At 32.0% G+C, this 16,835-nt stretch overlaps 1 protein-coding gene across 2 annotated transcripts in view; it reads left to right on the top strand.

Annotated features, from left to right (window-relative positions):
- Positions 1 to 5,644: 5,644 nt before the first annotated feature.
- Positions 5,645 to 16,835, top strand: part of LOC118186834 (uncharacterized) — a 71,272-nt gene continuing 60,081 nt past the window's right edge. For both annotated transcript variants that reach the window (XM_035356995.2, XM_035356994.2), the window contains exons 1-2: positions 5,645 to 6,213; positions 9,317 to 9,406. Coding sequence is in view for 1 of the 2 variants with exons in the window: in XM_035356994.2 (XP_035212885.1) it covers positions 9,331 to 9,406 (76 nt within the window). In the remaining variant the exon portion in view is untranslated. The remainder of the gene's footprint in view (positions 6,214 to 9,316; positions 9,407 to 16,835) is intronic.

Genomic DNA, 16,835 nt, shown 5'->3' on the forward strand with positions numbered 1-16,835 from the left:
TGTCAGTTTGGAATACGGAATATTTTCTTCTGCCATTTCGAAAACTAAACAATTAAACTCGTTTATAATGTTGCACCTGCAGACTTCCGGGCCAGTTAAACACGCGGCTGATTGTCTTTGACAAGAAGTAGCCAGACGTTGCTTGAGAGGTTTTAAGAAGAGGTGGAAGCAAGTTATTCGTTTATAATAAGTTCCTTTCTAAAGTAATAATAGATATTTTTCTGATTAAACAATTATACTAAAGCTGTTTTGTTGATTACCAGCTTTCGTTCAGCTATTAACTTTTAGGTTATGACTCTATTACATTAATTAACTGTTAAGCTAGGCAAAATGCTTTTTCGGGCAAGAAATACAAAAGGAAATTCTAACATTTAACATTTGAAGCTGATAGTTGATATTGAATGACAGTCCTTCATGTGCATAGTCGTAGATATATGTATTATATGTTTTTATTGCGTTAATATAAACTCTACTAATATATGCCTATACAGAAACTATACAGTTTTTCATTTGTCAGAACAAAATACAAACATGCTTTGAAAGCATTTGGAAGCTTTTTTCTTAAGCAAAAAATTGACGGTATCACTCACGAGAGGCTGAAAGTCTGCGAAGCAGACCTATTCTCTTTTTGCTTTAAAACTGAACATTTCAGGTAATTTTTATTTTATAAATTGAAATAGAAATGCCTTAAAACGTTAACTGAGTTTTTTTATCTGCAGTTGCATCGTCTTAAAATAAGAGAAAGGAAAGACCATTTCCAAACCAGATTTTGGTCTCCTTTTAAGAGAAGACGCTCAACGGTTAGATTAGGTTAGAATGTCCTAACCTAATCTAACCATTGAGAGGATTAATAGCCTGGCAAAACAAGTGAGGATTCTCAGATTTCGGAAAGATACCTTCATGGCTGGCTATCAAAGTGAAACTGGCCTGTATTCACGTTACTACATGGAGAGTACCAAGGAAAATCCATGTAGATAGACCGTTTAGTCTCTGGGGACTAAACCCAGGACGAACTGTGTTCAGTCTTATCTATTTGGACATTTGAAGCCCCCTTCCTGCTCGGCTTAAGTAAGAATTAGGCTGTTGTTCTCTCTAGAGGTCTAAAGATTGATGTCAGCTTTTTAATTGGAAGACATACAATACTGTAATATTCAAAGTGGACGAGTATAATTTAGATGAAAAAAAAAGTATACGTATTTAGAGAGCAAAACTAAAGTACTTAAAGTGTTACATACGATATATATCACAAACATGAATATAATAAATGAGTAGAGCTACCAGACATCTTTGGAATAATCTATGCAACCAAAGATGCGCAATTACGTCGAAGCATGTGTCGTAGATTACTTTTTTTAAATGCATGCATATAAAATTTGAAGAAGGAGAAATATTATTATTTAGAAGATAAAGAAAAGCTTATGGAATCTTAGAAATGTTTTTATTGAAATTAATTTTTTTTAGGTGAAACTGGGTAGATTTTAAGATGTCAAATTTTGTTGACTCACCGTCTCATTAGTCATATCTTCGCAGTATATAGCTTGCCTAATGTGCGCAATTTTTCTTTTATAACATTTTGAGTATTTCGTTTTATTGATAAAAAAAATTATGAAAAATTTGCATCTATAAACTGTTCACCTTGAATTAGCAGAACTTGTTGTTTATTGATATTTAAAGATGGGTTACATTATTTGAATATGGCAAAGCCACGATGGATATCTGCCTAAGAGGACGGGCGATTTCGGGGAGGACCTTTTGAAGAAAATTGGCGTGTGTTGAGGTTAGACATGGGGAAACCACGAAAATCAACTAAGTAGCCAGACTGTTATTCTCGGATCGAACCAAAACCCAGTCGAACTAACAGTATTCAGCGGTCTTAACTACTCGGCTAGTTGTGGGGAGATATTTTAAATGTGATTATATCCTTCTAGAACGCACCGAAAATTGGAGCTAGTCATTTTTTAAACGTGTGAGGAAGATTCTTAATGAACCACATTGATGCTGAAGAAGTGATGAAGACTATTACCGAACCTAAGTGTTCAGTAATAGCCCTCACCAGAAATGACAGTGGCCGATTGATTCTAAGCGATTCATACTTTTTGGCCTTGTGACATAGCAAACAGTTTAGGGTGAACTAAATAATCATCAAAGAATTTGTACTACGCTGTCGTAATTCTAAAACTTCTATGAGGAGACGCAGCATTCATACTCAGAGAAAAACTTAGGAATGAGGTCTCCAGTTCAGAGTTTAGGTTTATCACATACAATTCATTTTTTTTAATGTATTGGTGTTAGAGGTTAGCAGCAGGTAAACTCATTTAATAATTTCAATAACTAATAACATGATTCTAGAAGTTAAAAATGGGAAAATATCCTGTTCACTCATGAACATAGATTTGCTTAGGAATCCGGCTAAAAAAATATGTATATAAATGTGGGAACTAAAATCCAATACAAAATAGCTTTTGACTGGAATAAAATTTGTAGAGAAATTAGGTTAATTGGAAGCAGAAGAGATGCAAAATGAGCAACACCTTCGCCGGGAATCGAACTACGTACCTCTGAAATACGCGCCCAGAGTGATAATCACTACATCATGAAGGCACGCTAAGAAGGCGGGAGAAATACCTTATATACTTCCCTTTTAAAGGGCGACTGGGGTTTAGGAAACCCAATCGCCAAATCCTGGGCGTGGAGAATCATCATCTACCACCCTTTGAGTTCGGGCGCTTCTGTAGATACATTAGGTATTTTTTGAAAGCAGGTAAGATGAAAAATGAGCAATGCCTTCGCCGGGAATCGAACCGCGGACCTCTGGAATACGCGCCCAGCGTGCAGACCACCATACCACGCTAAGAAGGCGGGAGAAATACCTTATAAATTTACTAATCATGAAATATTAATAACTCGTGTTCCCTTCTCATTTCTCTTACTGACTGCACTGACTTTTCACAGTCTAGCTACATTAGCATACTCAGTCAATGCGGTGAGAGACGAGAATAGTTTAGTGTATTTTCTCTTAATGTCATCAGTTAACGCATTGAAACTGGAATACGTTTGTTCTTTGTGAGCTGTAGTATACTCTCTTAAAGAGGATGATTTTTTGAGAAAATCGAGAACGAAAGGGCGTTCAAAGAATAGAATGGTCACTTGAAATTTCTTCTAATTAAAGGCTAATAACAGATTAAACAGACCATTAGGTTCTTCCAAGCAGGAGGTATAAAAAATCATGCCCTCGTTGGGATTCGAACTGCTGAACATACAGATACTAGTTGAAAGCGCTAGGCACTTTCATTGCGACAGCACGCTTGGAGAAAAGCAGTAACTCCTTGCAAAGATTGAAAATTTTCTCAAAGAGTTGCTGCTCTTTTTCAGCAGTCTTTTGAGCTCTCTCATAACTTAAAACTGCTTTTACTCGCTTTTATCGGCATTCATCCCTCGATGCAATTAAATTGGAAGCCAAAACTTGTACTAGTTTCATTGTTGCCCCGTCTCATTTTAACCACAATTTTCAATACCAAACCTCCCCCTTTATTTAGGTTACATATTTGAAATCTGCATTTTGGGACGTGTACGACTTATTTATAGCAAAGTGATCTCACATTCTGGATTTCTGTTTATTAATTAATAAACTGGAATTTTGTATATGATGCTGACCATTTCGATTCTGATTACGAATTAAGTACGCATTAATAATAAAAGTCTAATTACACTTCTTTAAAAGTAGAAAACCCTTTTTCTTTATATTATTTTTCATTGATGTTACATGAAATTAACAGTGCGTAGAATTAGCGTTTCCAGGTTTACAAATTTTGATGCTGTCTTGAGTAAGAATTAATTATCTTGGGATTTCAATATCATAACATATTTTAAGAAGAACAATATCGAACTACATATATTATATTTGTCATTAATAATAGGGTGGGCTTAGTAACAGTTCAGTTAACTAATGTCTGTAATATCATATTGAGTCACTATACCTTCATTAGAAAACTAGAATCAAATTTCATTACATTTTGAAAAGCAGTTAAATCAATCTTTGGAAACCATGCTTTCATACAAGCTTGAATAGACAAACAGATTTGTGCACTTTTTTCCAAAGTGGATTGCACAACAGCTTTAAAACATTTCGACATTCAGATGATGTTTCAGATTCTATAAAATTAAGGAATTTCTATTTTAATAGCAGACATTTGAGTTTTGGATGATATTAGATGATTTGAAACGGTAGACAGAGCTCATTTTGGAATTGATGTAGTACAGAAGCCCTATAGGTCCGAGAAAGATATATTTAATATATTCATTTCGCCTAACTTACATAAAATAAATAATAATCACTTTAAATGATCATAACTAAATCCTCTCAGTACTTTTCGAGATCCGTTATTGAGTAGAAGATAAAAGTTGTCATAACCCAGCGCTAAGGGCATCTAGTGATACATCTACAGAAACCGATTTCCTTCAAGTAGGTGAAATTTCATTGACTACGAGAGTATACGAAACCCTAAAAAATCATAAATAGAATTAGAGAAATATTAGAATACATCCCCAAATAGCTGCTTGTCAATGAACCCCAGGTATTATGATTTTGAATTTAATACTGAATGGAATGAATAAAATACTTCAGTCACTGAGGTCTAGCAGTTAAAGAAATCGTCTTAATATGCACACATACACACAACACACACACACACACACACAAAAAAAAAAAAAAAAAAAAAAAGGATAAAAAGAAAAGAAAGATAAAAAAAGTATTTTTTATTCGGAAAAACTATTTGTTTGCCTGTCTGTAGCACGTATGTATGACCACCATGTAACACAATACTGAGCTAAACTGCCTTATAATTAGCACTAGATACATTCTTTCCTCACCAGTAATTTTACTTCTTAATTCCAATTATCGTCGTTTCGTTCTTTTTGTCATTTGCAGGTAGAAAATAAAAATAACAGAAATAAGAATAATAAAAACAGCAACAAGAAGACTAGCTCGGTTCTTTCCATCTAGCCCAAACAACCGTTGGGGAAGAGAAAAAGCAAAACAGAAAATTAAACTTCATATGATGATTACATTCAAGTTGACTTTTTTATTTAAGCATTTTTTTCCCCTGTCTTCCCAAGAAAAGAAGTACCCGATTTACGATTGTTTCAGATTATATTTTCAAAAGATAATCAGATTTCTTTTTTTTTTTCCTTTTCTGAGGTCTGATGAAGCTTTAGCATACATATTCCAAAGAAGTAGTGATTAAAATTTCTTGGTGAAGGTTTTTAATGAAGTTTTATACACCTTGTACCAATAAAGGATAAGGGAGAAAAAGGATCAGTTTTCGAAAGATCTCTTTCTGTTTTATTCTTACAGCGCAAAAACACAGTTAATTGATATATAGAAGTTAAATTAGTGATTAGAAATGTGTACATAAGATCTCTTTTTGAAATACTATGGGTCACTGTTCGGACATTTTGCGTAAGAGGCTCAAAAAGAAAAGGAATAACTTCGTTTCCGATTCCTACGAGACAATGGAAAGAGCACACATTGAATGAATCGGGTAAGTCGTAGAGTCAGTAGTTTTAATGAGGAATGCCTTAAGGGTTTTGGAAGTACTTTTAGGTCACGCTGCACACGAAGGCACACATGGTCGATTCTCCATTTGAAATAGTCGCGCACTCCTCTCTCAAATTTGATGCTCGTGCTTAACGTGGAACCGGTTCCCTAAAGCTACCTCTCGGACCTGCTTTCTTTTGAGTTGCCAGGCTGATTTGATTCTCTCTTGTAAACCATACAGAATCTGGATTGCAGAGGGAATTTTTTTCTTAAAAAAATTGACGGAAAGGGAAAAAAACGAGGTTGAAGTTAGAACGACCGTAGATTAACGGGACTCCGAACAGACTGCGGATGCGGATACTCCATGCCACGTGGTTTCTAGTTTAGAAGATTTGTTTCTCTGCAGAACTAAGAAAATAATATTCTTCTCTTAATACACAGGTCAAAACTGTGAAAAACTGCTACCAAACACGGATACACGTTATCCAGCTATGCCTACCAATATCGAATTTTCAGTTGGATTTAATGAATGTTTTAATAGACTGTCTTCAACTTCAGTCTTCAATTTTTTTATTTAAACTACATAGCTGAAGATAGAATTACAAATTCCGCTGCTACCTGGAAGGAGCGACGGAAAAACTTCATTGGGATACATACTCTCACACACTTCTGCATAAGTAAGTTCATTTTAAAGATTTTAATGAGTTTAGAATAAATAGATTCCTCATAAAAAATCTAGTATGTGTTTGGAGGCTTTTAAACATGGAACAGTTTCAACGAAGCATAGGAGTATAGATAACATTTCTAGACTTAATTTTGCTACAAACATTTAGCTTATTTCCATGTGATGATTAACGATGATCCGAGACTATCACAGGAAAGTAAGAATATTCATATATTTCTGAAAAACTTAGATGCATGTTTATAAATATTTCTGTACCCGTAACATTATATTCTACATATTTTAAGCTGATAGGTGATTATGCATACATCTATTAAATAAGCTGAAAGTCGAAGCATATAATAATGTATATACAAGTATGTCTTCTTGATTAAAAACGGTATGTGTAATTGTTAAAATCATCACGTTTCTTAAATAGAGGTATTTTAAAATTTAATTTTATTAGATAAAATTGAACGTAGTAAAATATATGTCACCAAATATCGACCATTTCAAAGATAACATCAAAAAAATCTCTGCTTGCTGAAAAATAAATCAAGGATATAATTTTACCAAAATCCAGTATATCCCTTAAAGAGTTAAACTAAATATGTTAATAAATCGAAATAGATGATATATGTATATGTTAATTACAGTTATTATATATGTTCAATAATATTTTGACCTTGAAAAGTTGCACATTAATTTACAGTGGCGTAGAAACGTTACTTTCATAAAAAGTATGTCTTCGGAGTAATTGTCAATTAGGATGTTAATTTATTATGAAATTTTATAACATATCTTGAGCCTCGTTACTTAAAAAGGAAACATTACAACTGCTGTAATTTTGCATAATAAATTTTAAATGAAATGAAGGTTGGAAAAATTTATTATACAATTATTTTTCCCTTAATTCAACACTTATTAGGATTACTAGACCACAACTTTAGAGACGCGTCTTTCAGTTACAAAAAAGTAAATTTTTTTAATAAATGTTTAGAATTAATGAGCCATTCAGTTTCTTAGTAATATATTTGGATAAAAACTTTTGGAAATATTTTCTCTTTCTTTAATGGAAAGCAGTGGAACGGAAAACTATTGAGTCACGTTTTGGCTGCATTTGTATTAGTATAGTTTTGGGGAGAAATGGCTTAAGTTTTTCGTCTATTTGAAACGCATTTTATCAACTAAGATTGATAGTACGCTTTACGTGTTAGCACTTGTTACACTCTTTAATGGCAGTGACTCATAAACAGTGTTAGGTAATAAGGATTACTAACTATTAACACTGAAATGCTATGAAACATTTTCTACTGTTATATTTAATAAGAAGCACACATATCTTCATTTATAACGAAACAAGAGGCATAAGAATTGACCTTGTAAAGTTGTTAGATCTAATCTCTTTCAGCTTTTATCCGAAAAATTATAACATTATTATGTAAATCACTGGGGCAAAATGCTCCACCACACAAAAATTCTTTACAGCTATGATTGTTAGTTTATATGCGAGTGGCTCATATAACAAATTTCGGAAGATTTTCTATTCTGATCAAAGTTTAACTGTGAAAGAAATTAATTTTTAAAATATTAAATGTGAAATTTTATTTTCACCGGAAGTGTTTCAACAATTCAATAACGTGTTACTTAATCCTATATGAAACTAAAAGAAAATCAAACTTCTGTTTCTTCTTAGTTTCCTCTACTTCTGAAATATCTGAATTTTACTCTGAATGGATATTTTTATGTAAAGAGATTTTAAAAAATTATCCAGCAGGACTTTATTCTCAGCTAAGTAAAGCAGAATTTGAGAACAGCTAAATATTTTGTTCGAAAAATCTTCTGAAATAAAGAATTTCTTTCAAGTGGTTTGAAATTTTACTTTATTTGCTTTCGTTTAAATACTACTAATAATTTTGATTTAGTTTTCTAAAAAATTGCAGGTTTTAAACATTTATTAATATCTCTTTGAATAGTTGAAGATTATCAACCTCTTTTTTTGACATATCAGTATAACATTGCTATTCCCACTTTGCTTCGGAAGCTAAAAGTGTACTACAATGAAAACATTCAACCTTTTTTAGCTAAGGCACATATGAATTTTATTTAATTTTATGAGGTAATTACTCCGAAGACAAATTCAAGAACTAAAATTTTAGGAACAATTAATTATGGTTTAAAAGAACAATCTAAAATTTTAATCACGAGCTGCACGAGGGAAAAATGATACAATTCATGTAAGATAAATTTTAAGAATGTTTACAATCAGATCCAAAATTCACCTTCAAGCGAGATGTTCAGAATAAAATATTTTTGAGATTAGGTTTAAAATAAAATTTCAATTAACCTAACTGACTTTACAGAATAAGGTGAGGCATTACTCAAGTTAATTATTAGATTATTACCAACTCACCTATTATCAAATTAAAAACGTCCTAATGTAATTTTGAGCGCTTAGTATCTAACTAAAAATACTATTATGTAATTTTCTTTTATATGGTCCCTCATGCGGCTGTTGTGCCTTTGATCTTGAAATTGTGGTGTAAGAAAAGACTAATGAAGTTTAAATTGAATATTTGTTGGCCCGAAACAGCAAACGAATAGAAAAAATAACGGAAAGCTGTTAATACACTGTTCTAAGACATTGTCTAGAAAGCTCTGAAAGTTGGGAAGTTTAGAAAAATAAAAAACGGTTTTCATTTGACAGCACACTGAGCTCTATTACCATGTCATGGATGAACCGGCTGGAAAACTCCGGAGGCTATCCTTGCCCAAGTGCCCTATATTCAGAAATTTTCGCTGCTTCACTAAGCCCTTTGCAGCGGAGAAGAAAAAAAAATCCTTTACATTTTAGATAAAATATGTTTCTCATTGCATACTTAAGAAGATTTGCAGGAACATTTAAATGAATTACTCTTACAGCATAATACGCAACTATATATATTATTTGTAAGCTAGAATATTATAAGTGTTAAAGAAGATTTTTATTAACTAGATATAAGATCTGAGTAATTTATAACTCTCATTACCAGTTATAGTCACCGTAATGTCGAAAAAGAGTGATCTGTATAATGCGCTTGACATTGCCTGACTGATCTACAACTTCTCTTCTTTTGCAGTCTGCTGCTCAGGAATGGAGAGGTTGCAGAAACTTCCGCGGGCGCCGCTCTTGTCACTACTCTCCTTGGCCTTCCTGATGACACCACAAGGTCAGTTGAGCGATTTCTTTTGTAACGACATTGTTAAAAAGTGCAACAAGTTTCTAATTTTCTGTGTTCAGTTTTTAAGACTTGAAAGGCTTGCCGAGCATTTTGAGTAAACTTCCGCGAACAGAATCGTACTTTTCCCTCTTCAATTTTCATAATCAAAACACAGAACAGAGATTCATTGCGTTGTGCATCAAAAGTGTTCCTTCTGTCAATCTTTGAAAGACTAATTAATATGTCTTATAAATTACAACAAATTTTTAAACTGAAACAATTGAATACAAGTTTCTAAACGTAATTAAACTTTTAAACATGTGCATGCATATTCTACAAGTATATTCTTCTGAAAAATAATTATTTAGGTTTTGTATCTTTAAAAAAGCATCCCAGGAGGTTATAACCGAGTTGCAATAGACATCATTAGGTGGCGTTAATTTGTTTTTGTAGTATGCAATGCTAACTTTATTCAATTTATTCTTGCTTTATTTTAAACTTACCTAAGATTAAAAAAAGACGTTGCAAATAATATCAGAGTTTATAACTTTTAGACTTGAATTTACATTGTAGTCAAGCGGAATCACTGTGTAGGCAGGTGCATTTAACATTTATAGCTTTAGCATTTTCTCCGATAATATTATTTTGCTAGGACTATAATCTCACAAGCTGTCGGTACTTTCTTAGACGTTTAAAACTTCTTAAGAGTTGATGCCTTTTTTTCCTAGGCTCAGAAAGCTTAGTTACTATATTTTTGACATTTTAGCAACAGGAAGTTTATTTAATTCTGCGTGTAAAAACGTTTGAAAACTGCAGACTCTAACACCATGTTTATTAGTTAATGAATTAAAGAAAAAGTAATACTTAGCTTAAAGATATTGGGCCTCTTTCAATTTAGTTGCTGCTAAGGCTTTTTATTCTGAGATTACAATTTAATAAATTATTTTATGTATCTTAGCATAACATAGTCGTACCTTGATTTAAAGAACATTGACTCCTTACCGTAATTGTGCAACAAACTATACAAATTGTAGTTTTGTGTTTAAGCTTTAGTCTTTATTCTTATAATTTTATTTTCCTGAATGCGACTCGAACAGTTTTAAGTTTATTTTTCTGCATGAGTTTCTGACTTTTGTTCTTATATTAGTTAAATCGAATAGAATGCAAGGATAAGTCTTGATTTACAGGCAAAGCTGAAGACATTATTATCTTAAAGTAATATATTTTTCATTTTTTGATATTTAGCCTTTATGCAGAATATTATGTACTATATACTTTAATATATGAATATAAATAAACTATACATTTTATCACGCATTTGATTTTCAGAAACACTTTTTCGTTTGTTAATTATAACAGACTAGAAAATGCTCCCTTAATGTTTTGTTGATTTGATTCCCTTAATTCCCTTAATGTTGATTCCCTTAATGTTTTGTTGATTTGATTCCCTTAATTCCCTTAATGTTGATTCCCTTAATGTTTTGTTGAAATTTTAAAAACGTGGTGCGTGCATTGCAAAGAAGTAATAACTGTGTATGAACATGTACGAGTATACTTTAAATCAGCGGTTCTCAATCTTTTAACTAACGCGTACCACCTAAACAAAAACTGAAAACTTTACATTTTACAACAATTATTTTTCAGTTTGCAATAGAAATATTTAAAAAAATATGTTTTACGATTTTCACAACCTATTGTCTATATGTATTAAATATTCACACATAAAAATAATAGGTTAAAAATTCGTTACCGTTTTAATTATCAAAATTTAAGTTATAAAACTTTAATTCTAAAATTGTGTGTGAAATTTGGGCTTTTTTAAGAGAGATCAATTTCTTTGTCTGGTCTTATTTTATTTAGTTTTAACCATAAAATAGATTTTTCACTTTTAATTTTGTTCTGTATTTTTCTGTAGTTTTCAAATATTTTCTGTTCTTTTTTTTTTTTTTTTTTTTTTTTTTTTTTTTTTTTTTTAAATTTAAAATGGAAAAAAACCCTTTAAACACAAATAGGTTGTGCCAAAAGGCAATAAAAATTTAATAAATTTATTTGAAATACCCTTAAATGCTTTTCTTTTCAGTTCAGCCCAAAGTTATCAAGTGTGCTGCTATTTGTGAAATCTTCAGTTAAAGTTCGATCACAGGAAATTTCTATCAATTGTTCTTTCCCTTCACGAGGTAAAATTTCATGTACGTTTGAACAAAATGGATTTTTCAAAATATCAGCTAAATAGGCTAAGCGCGCCAATTGTAATTCACTAAATTAACAATTATGCAATTTAAATTTTGAATCACAGAGTCTATAAACAATTTTTCTTTTCTTTTCGATATTCTTAATGCTAGTCGATTGTTCTGGATCCATCACCAAAGAATCATAAGTTTTTTGCTTCGTCAATCCTAACCAATTTTCCATTTTGAAAATCTAGGTTTGTTTTATTATTTTTTCACAAACAGTTAAATGCACAATATATTACGATTTCTTCAAAAACAAACGCGATATTCTCAATATGTGGAAAAGTAAGGAATACAAAGCAACAAGAAGACAAAATACCTACTGTTAGAGACAGCAAATCGATGCAAAAAATTATTCTAATCGAAAATAGAGCAATATAAGCCCAGAAATGGTGGCGCATAAAGTGTAGACACGCTAATAAATCTATCAACGCTAAAGGAATTCAAAAGATATTATTATATTTTTATAGGAACTTACTTTTGTTTCCTATTAAATACAGCATCCATTTCTATTACTTCTTTAAAAAACATCATTGGTGACAAATTTTATTATATCCATGGGTAAAAGAATATTTGTAAAAATAAAAAGGGATTACTTTGCTAAAATCTATGAGCAGCTATTGACCTTGAACAAAGGTCAGATCGCATAAATTTACGAGTGTTGGAGAAAAAACGTAAACAGGATATTGGGGTATTTAATTTTAGAACTTAATAGTTAAAAGTACTTTGTTTCTTTGCGTACCACCTATTTTTTCTCTTGGGAGAATGCGTACCACCTATTTTTTCTCTTGGGAGCCGGTTGAGAATCGCTGCTTTAAATCATTTTCATATTACTAATTTAAGTTGTTGGTTCAAATAATAAATTGTAACTTTGACCTGTATTGAACACATGAAAAATAATTTGCTGAAGCTAGATACAATATGGCTTAACCTACTGAGTTCTAATTTACATCTTTCTTTCCTCTTTTACTTTTTATTTTTTCCATTACCTGACTCCATTCGTTACGCTTACATAACTCCATATTTGATTGAGCATACGTATCAGCAGAAATAAATTTAAATACCTCTTTCGATGAACATGACTGTAATAAAGATTTAATCAACAAAATATATAGTTTTCTGCAAAAAGTAGAAATCACATCTACAATTCTGTTAATTCTTTTTTTACTTTGACTTTTATATTGATTTTTTGTGAACAGATGTATATGGCTGTATGGTTTGCTATGGACCATTTCTGAATAGCGGATATGAATGTTAAGATTAAAATAATAAAACACGTCTTAATTTTTTTTAATGTTTACCATTAGATAGAAAAAAACCTCTTGCCAAGGTTTTAAGGAAAATTCTAATTTAAACTAGGAAGATGAATCAAAAGCTAATAAACCGGAAAAGGTTGTTAATCGAAAACAGATTTTACTAGAACAATGAGCCTTAGGGAAGGAATTGGCTGGGCGAAACACCGCAATCTGGGCTTCCCACACTCGGGCATACATCGCTGTATGTCTGCTGAAGTGATTATCGGGTGGACTACTGACCTGTTGAAAAGTGGTTCTGAGCATGATGGGCAATTACGCAGAGGAATCTTCAGTCGAGAGAAGATAACATTGTTTACATTGCGCACGTTGGTTGACGTTGATTAGGAAGTTTTAAAAGAACTGATTGAATTTTAATGGTAAATTGAACACTTGATTGAATTTTAATGGTAAATCCATAACATGTGATTTACCATTAAAATTCAATCAAGTGTTTTTCCAGTGAAAGTAGATCAGAAATATCGGGACTCCTCCTTTTACATTCGTCAAGCCTTAATTCGTAAAATACAGCCGTTAACACCCTGGCCTCAAATGTAAGTTTTCTTTAGGAATATGATGACAGCGCGGTAGTTAAGCATCAGGCTCGCAAATTTTAATATGTACCCCGTTTGTGGCATTCATAACTCTTGTTTATTACAGGGAATTTTTTTCTGCTGAAATGTATGCAAAAAATTGTAATGAATTCAGTAATCAGCAGGTACTGGAGATCGAAGTAATTTTCGAACTGAGCAGTTAAACTACTCTTTCCAAAATTCTAAAATACACTTTATGACATTCTATGAGACAATAATTACGAATTACACTTTATATCATTACCAGTTTTCGATCTTTTAAGAAACTGAATTGTAATTTTCATCGTAATATAATAATTTTGTAATTCCCGAAATCTTTATGTTTTTTCACAGTGTTAAAAAAAATTTGAGGAGAGACATATTTAGTCATCTATCTATAGTTTATCTTTATGAGTGTATAATGTTAGCATTTTTGAGAAACTACGTGTAATGTTTAGAACGAATATGCTTAATAGGTTATAAGGTATTTTCTTCCTCCTTTCCAGCATGCTTTCGTGTTGTAACGGTAGCATTCTCGGCGAGTATTCGAGTGGTTCAGACTCGAGAGCCCAGCGAGGGCATTGCACATTTCTCACGTCTCCTACTTCAAAAATCATAATTACTCTGCAAGATTAGCCTCTTCGACTCTGCTCACCAGCTCATTTCAAATGCTCACTTCTGTAAAATGTAAATTAATTATTAAATATGTAGTGTGACCTAAGAAAAAGCCCAGATAAGATTGACTGTGATAAGAGAGATTATCTATGACCATCTGTAGCTGTACACAAAGAGCTCACATGCTACTAGTATTAGCATATGAGTTCTTTGCGTAGAGCTGCAGGCGTTATTTATGTGTTAACTTGAAGGAAGTAATAGTGCCCCAGAAGAATTCTTCGCGAAGACTATTACTATCCATTTCCTGATTACAACAAACTTCAAACAATGCATTGTAAATTTCTTTTGGAGTTTTGCCACGTGAATTTTCCCTTTTGAAATAACGATCTTTGATTTTCTGTAGTTACAATACTTCAGACACTATACAGTACATTTCATACACTCGTCACTTCAAAACGTCGTACTCTAGCGACCTCAAATGCACACTTGTTGTTGTCTTAAACTTTCAAAATAAAATAATATAAATATATACAACTTATCCCCCTATTAAGTGTTACCAGGAATTAACATAACATTTCTCGTAAGTTATGCGAAACGCATCTTCAGAATTGCTTGAAAGATTTACGCTTGCGCTTTCTAGTCTAGATTCGAGATAGCTGAGTGTCAAATAGGCTTATATCGAAAGATAAATTATAACTTATGAAAATTTCATAAATGAATAAATAGAAATATAGAAAAAAGGTACACACATTATGTACAAACAGAAGAATTCATTCTGTAACTAATATGTGAGATTTCAAGATATATTACTGTATTATATACCCTTCTTCGTGTTCAGTATACTCTTAAATTTCTTAAGGTCATTAATTGAGAGTTGTTCATATGCTTGGAAGCGAAATGGATCACAGAAAAATATTAATAACATCTGAAACCGATCTAAGACACAGCGATTTGTAATAATTTACATTAAATCTTCCGTAATATTTTAGAAAATGTCCATCAGTCGTAAAAGCTCGATTCAGGTTTATCTATTCAGATTAAAAGTATTTCTTCTGTAAGAAATTTTGGCAGGAATATTGTGAATTTTCCTTTCCTTGGCTGATAATCTCATATATTCTAGTTTTCATTTACACTTAGCTCATGAAACCTCCTTTTTGTTATCTTAATCGGAGTTTTCTTGAGGAAGTCCATACTGGGGTTAAATTTCCTTCTGAGTGCGTCACCCATTTTACACTATTGTTACCTTGGGCGTTATTTTTAAATGAACCTACATGCATTAGCATTACGATGTACTAATAATGTGTCACAAACTTTGCTGAGTAATGCTACGAATGAATAGTTTGTTATTTGCATTGGAAAAAAAAACTAAAGGTAGATGGAATGTGAAATTTACTCGAATTTGAATACGAATCTTGAAAGATCTCCGAATATCAGATCTCTCGAATACTTCAAATAAGAATAAAACGAAGAAGGGAAAGGATGGAAATATTAAAAGTTTTTAAATAAAGCCAAATTTCAAACTAGTTCTTAATAAAGAGGGTGTTTACACGTTTTCAGAACGAAATCCTTTATTGAAATTTTTATCGAAAATAAAGAATTAAAAGAAAGCAAATGTTTCGGAATAGAAATTTCTGGCAACGGCTTATTACTTGAAATGTGAAGTATTGTCTGCTGCTTTAAATTTATTCTTCGTTGAAAATGTCGCATGTGGATTAGAAGGATATGTTTCAGCGCTAACAAAGAGATATTTTCCTATTTCATAATTCAAAATCGTTGTGAAACGCATAGTATTAAAACTTTATGTGCAAAATAAGCAACATTATTAATCGGAAAAGGAAAAACAGTCAATCATTTCTTCTACATGGAAAGAAGACAAAAAGAATACACGAGAAAGGTACGTAATGTTTCTAATCTTTCTGAAGTTTAATCATCAGTAACAAGAGAAAATCTATCGACGCAGAAATCAATTGCGAAGTCTTTAAATAAATCTGTAGCAACAAAAATAAAATAATAAACCAAGATTCACGAATTAAAAAAGCTAAAAAACATAATGCTCATCAGCTTTTGCTGAGGCATGTAGTTCAACGCCGAATAATTTGTAGGACGCTGTATGAAAATTATTTAGCAGCGAATAAATAGAAATACGTTACGAGCTTGATGAAGAATGGATTTACCTAAATCACTGCAAAAAAAATGTGTATTTATTACCAAAAATGAACCGAAAAAATGTATACAAGTGTAAAAAAAATTGCTAATGAGTAAAAGGTGTCATCTGCCTTAAAGTAGCTGTAATCTTTCTGCATGCTAACATGGAGATTGACACTCGTTAATCTGACTCGATTTTACAAAACTTGGAACATATTAGAACCTTCGATACTTTTTAGAACACTTGACACATTTGATACATTTAACAACGCATGATGCTTGACAATTTAGTATATATTATCAAGCATCATGGCTGCATGGGTGTTTTCGTGGTTTTCCCCATGTGTAACGTGTATGCGAGCCAGTTTCCCTTAGAAAGTCCTCCACGAAGGCATCCCCCCCTTAGGCAGATAACCCTAGTGTGCTTTGCCATAATTAAATACACCACACCTTAATAGAAACAAAATATAGCTAATAGCCCAGTTCGCATCTAAAGGCTTAAATGTATTATACAGGGTTAATTTTGATTTCAGCATGCTGGTCTTATCGTTAATTGCATGGGAAAAGCTAAATTATGATTTCT

Source organism: Stegodyphus dumicola, chromosome X1 (genome assembly GCF_044657685.1).
Source record: "Stegodyphus dumicola isolate Sdum_Otavi_A_Nest chromosome X1, ASM4465768v1".
Taxonomy (NCBI): Eukaryota; Metazoa; Arthropoda; class Arachnida; order Araneae; family Eresidae; genus Stegodyphus; species Stegodyphus dumicola.